The sequence below is a fragment of the Orycteropus afer genome, unplaced genomic scaffold (genome assembly GCF_000298275.1).
Source record: "Orycteropus afer afer isolate SDZICR_OR568_19922 unplaced genomic scaffold, OryAfe1.0 scaffold00069, whole genome shotgun sequence".
Classification (NCBI taxonomy): domain Eukaryota; kingdom Metazoa; phylum Chordata; class Mammalia; order Tubulidentata; family Orycteropodidae; genus Orycteropus; species Orycteropus afer.
This window is the reverse complement of record NW_006921656.1, coordinates 10163012-10164471: the sequence shown is the minus strand read 5'-3', so window position 1 is coordinate 10164471 and position 1460 is coordinate 10163012. Positions and strand designations below refer to the sequence as shown.

General features: G+C 38.6%; 1 protein-coding gene across 1 annotated transcript in view; it reads left to right on the top strand.

Annotated features, from left to right (window-relative positions):
- Window positions 1-1460, top strand: part of EFR3A (EFR3 homolog A) — a 111737-nt gene that overhangs the window by 84972 nt on the left and 25305 nt on the right. Inside the window, exon 16 of the mRNA XM_042780910.1 lies at window positions 1101-1168. Coding sequence (XP_042636844.1) covers window positions 1101-1168 — 68 coding nt within the window. The remainder of the gene's footprint in view (window positions 1-1100; window positions 1169-1460) is intronic.

The window sequence follows — 1460 nt, the reverse complement described above, 5'->3', positions numbered from 1 at the left end:
CTTATATAGTTTTTTTCCTTTTGAGCCATTATGAATCTCAATTTTTTTAAATGGTACTTTGTTTTGTTCTTACTGTTTTAAATCCAACTAAAACCGAAAAAACAATTCACTGCCATCAAGTCGATTCTGACTCATAGCAACCCCCATAGGGTTTCCAAGGCTATAAATTTTTATAGAAGCAGACTGCCTCATCTTTCTTCCATGGAGCAGCTGATGGGTTCGAATCACTGACCTTTTGATGAGCAGCCAAATGCCTTAACCACTGCACCACCAGAGCTCCTTTAAATCTATCTACTTGATGCGTGTTTTACAAGTTGAAGAATGAATGTGGCTCTCAGAGAGTTAGCTGTTGTCATCTAATATAGTTAGCTGTTTTCAACAATAACTCATTAAATTATTACTCATATGATTTAACACACATTTCAAAGCCCCTAACATGCAAGGCAGAAAAAGTCCACTGGAGTTGTTACTCCTTAAAGACATCTGTCAGGGAAAACCTCATTTTTAGGAAGTTGGCAGTGCATGCATTTTTATGAAACTGGCAGTCCTGGCTAAAATGCAGGTCTTTAGTGCATTCTAGGAAATAAAACTCATTCATTCATTAAATCAGCATTTTGGTGCATGTTTAATACCAGCCGTTAGAGATGCAGATATTATGAAGGCATAGAACCCCGTGCAGAGCCAGACCGCAGCAGTGCGTGGGGACCTCCTGCCCCGGCTACCACAGGTGGGAAGGAAGGTGCAGGCAGTGAGAGTGGTGTTCTGGATGGGGGTTTCCGCAAGGTGGCCTTTAGACGATACATGCTCCTGTCCTTCTGTGGTAGCGTTAGCCAGCTGATGTGAGCATTGTCGATTTCACCACATGCACATATTTAAATGAATCATCATCATTTTGTCACCACTACTTTTTAAAAATAGTAAATGTGAAAATAGAATGACCTGTGCATTTGGGTTCTAACATAGCATGAATTCCAAAATAAAATGAATGTATTGCCTGTAAATGTTTAAAGAGTTTGTTTTTATTTTGTTTTATTTTCCAGAATTTCATAGCAGGGTCCGGAGAGGTGAGGTTTTTATTTTTGTTTTTGTTTATTTTTCAGGTTATTGAAATTCGAACTATGGAAGCCCCTTATTTTCTCCCAGAGCATATTTTCAGAGATAAGTGCACGTATGTTAATTCTTTACATTTTAAGGGGGGGGGGACAGGGACTCTAGAAGCCGATCAGTGATTATCCAGGAGTGGACTATAGTGGTGATGGTTTTCTGGTGCTTTATAGTCAGTCAGTCTGTTTCTTCATTTAATCTGTCCAGCTTCTTTCTTTTGCACATTATAAAACTAGGTTCAGAGCACACATGTTGACAGTGTTGCAATTAAAAAAAATTATCTTTCCTTTTTCAATTATGGGGATATGATTCTTACACAGCAGTTTTTGTGTCCTCATATGTAAATGGATACTCCC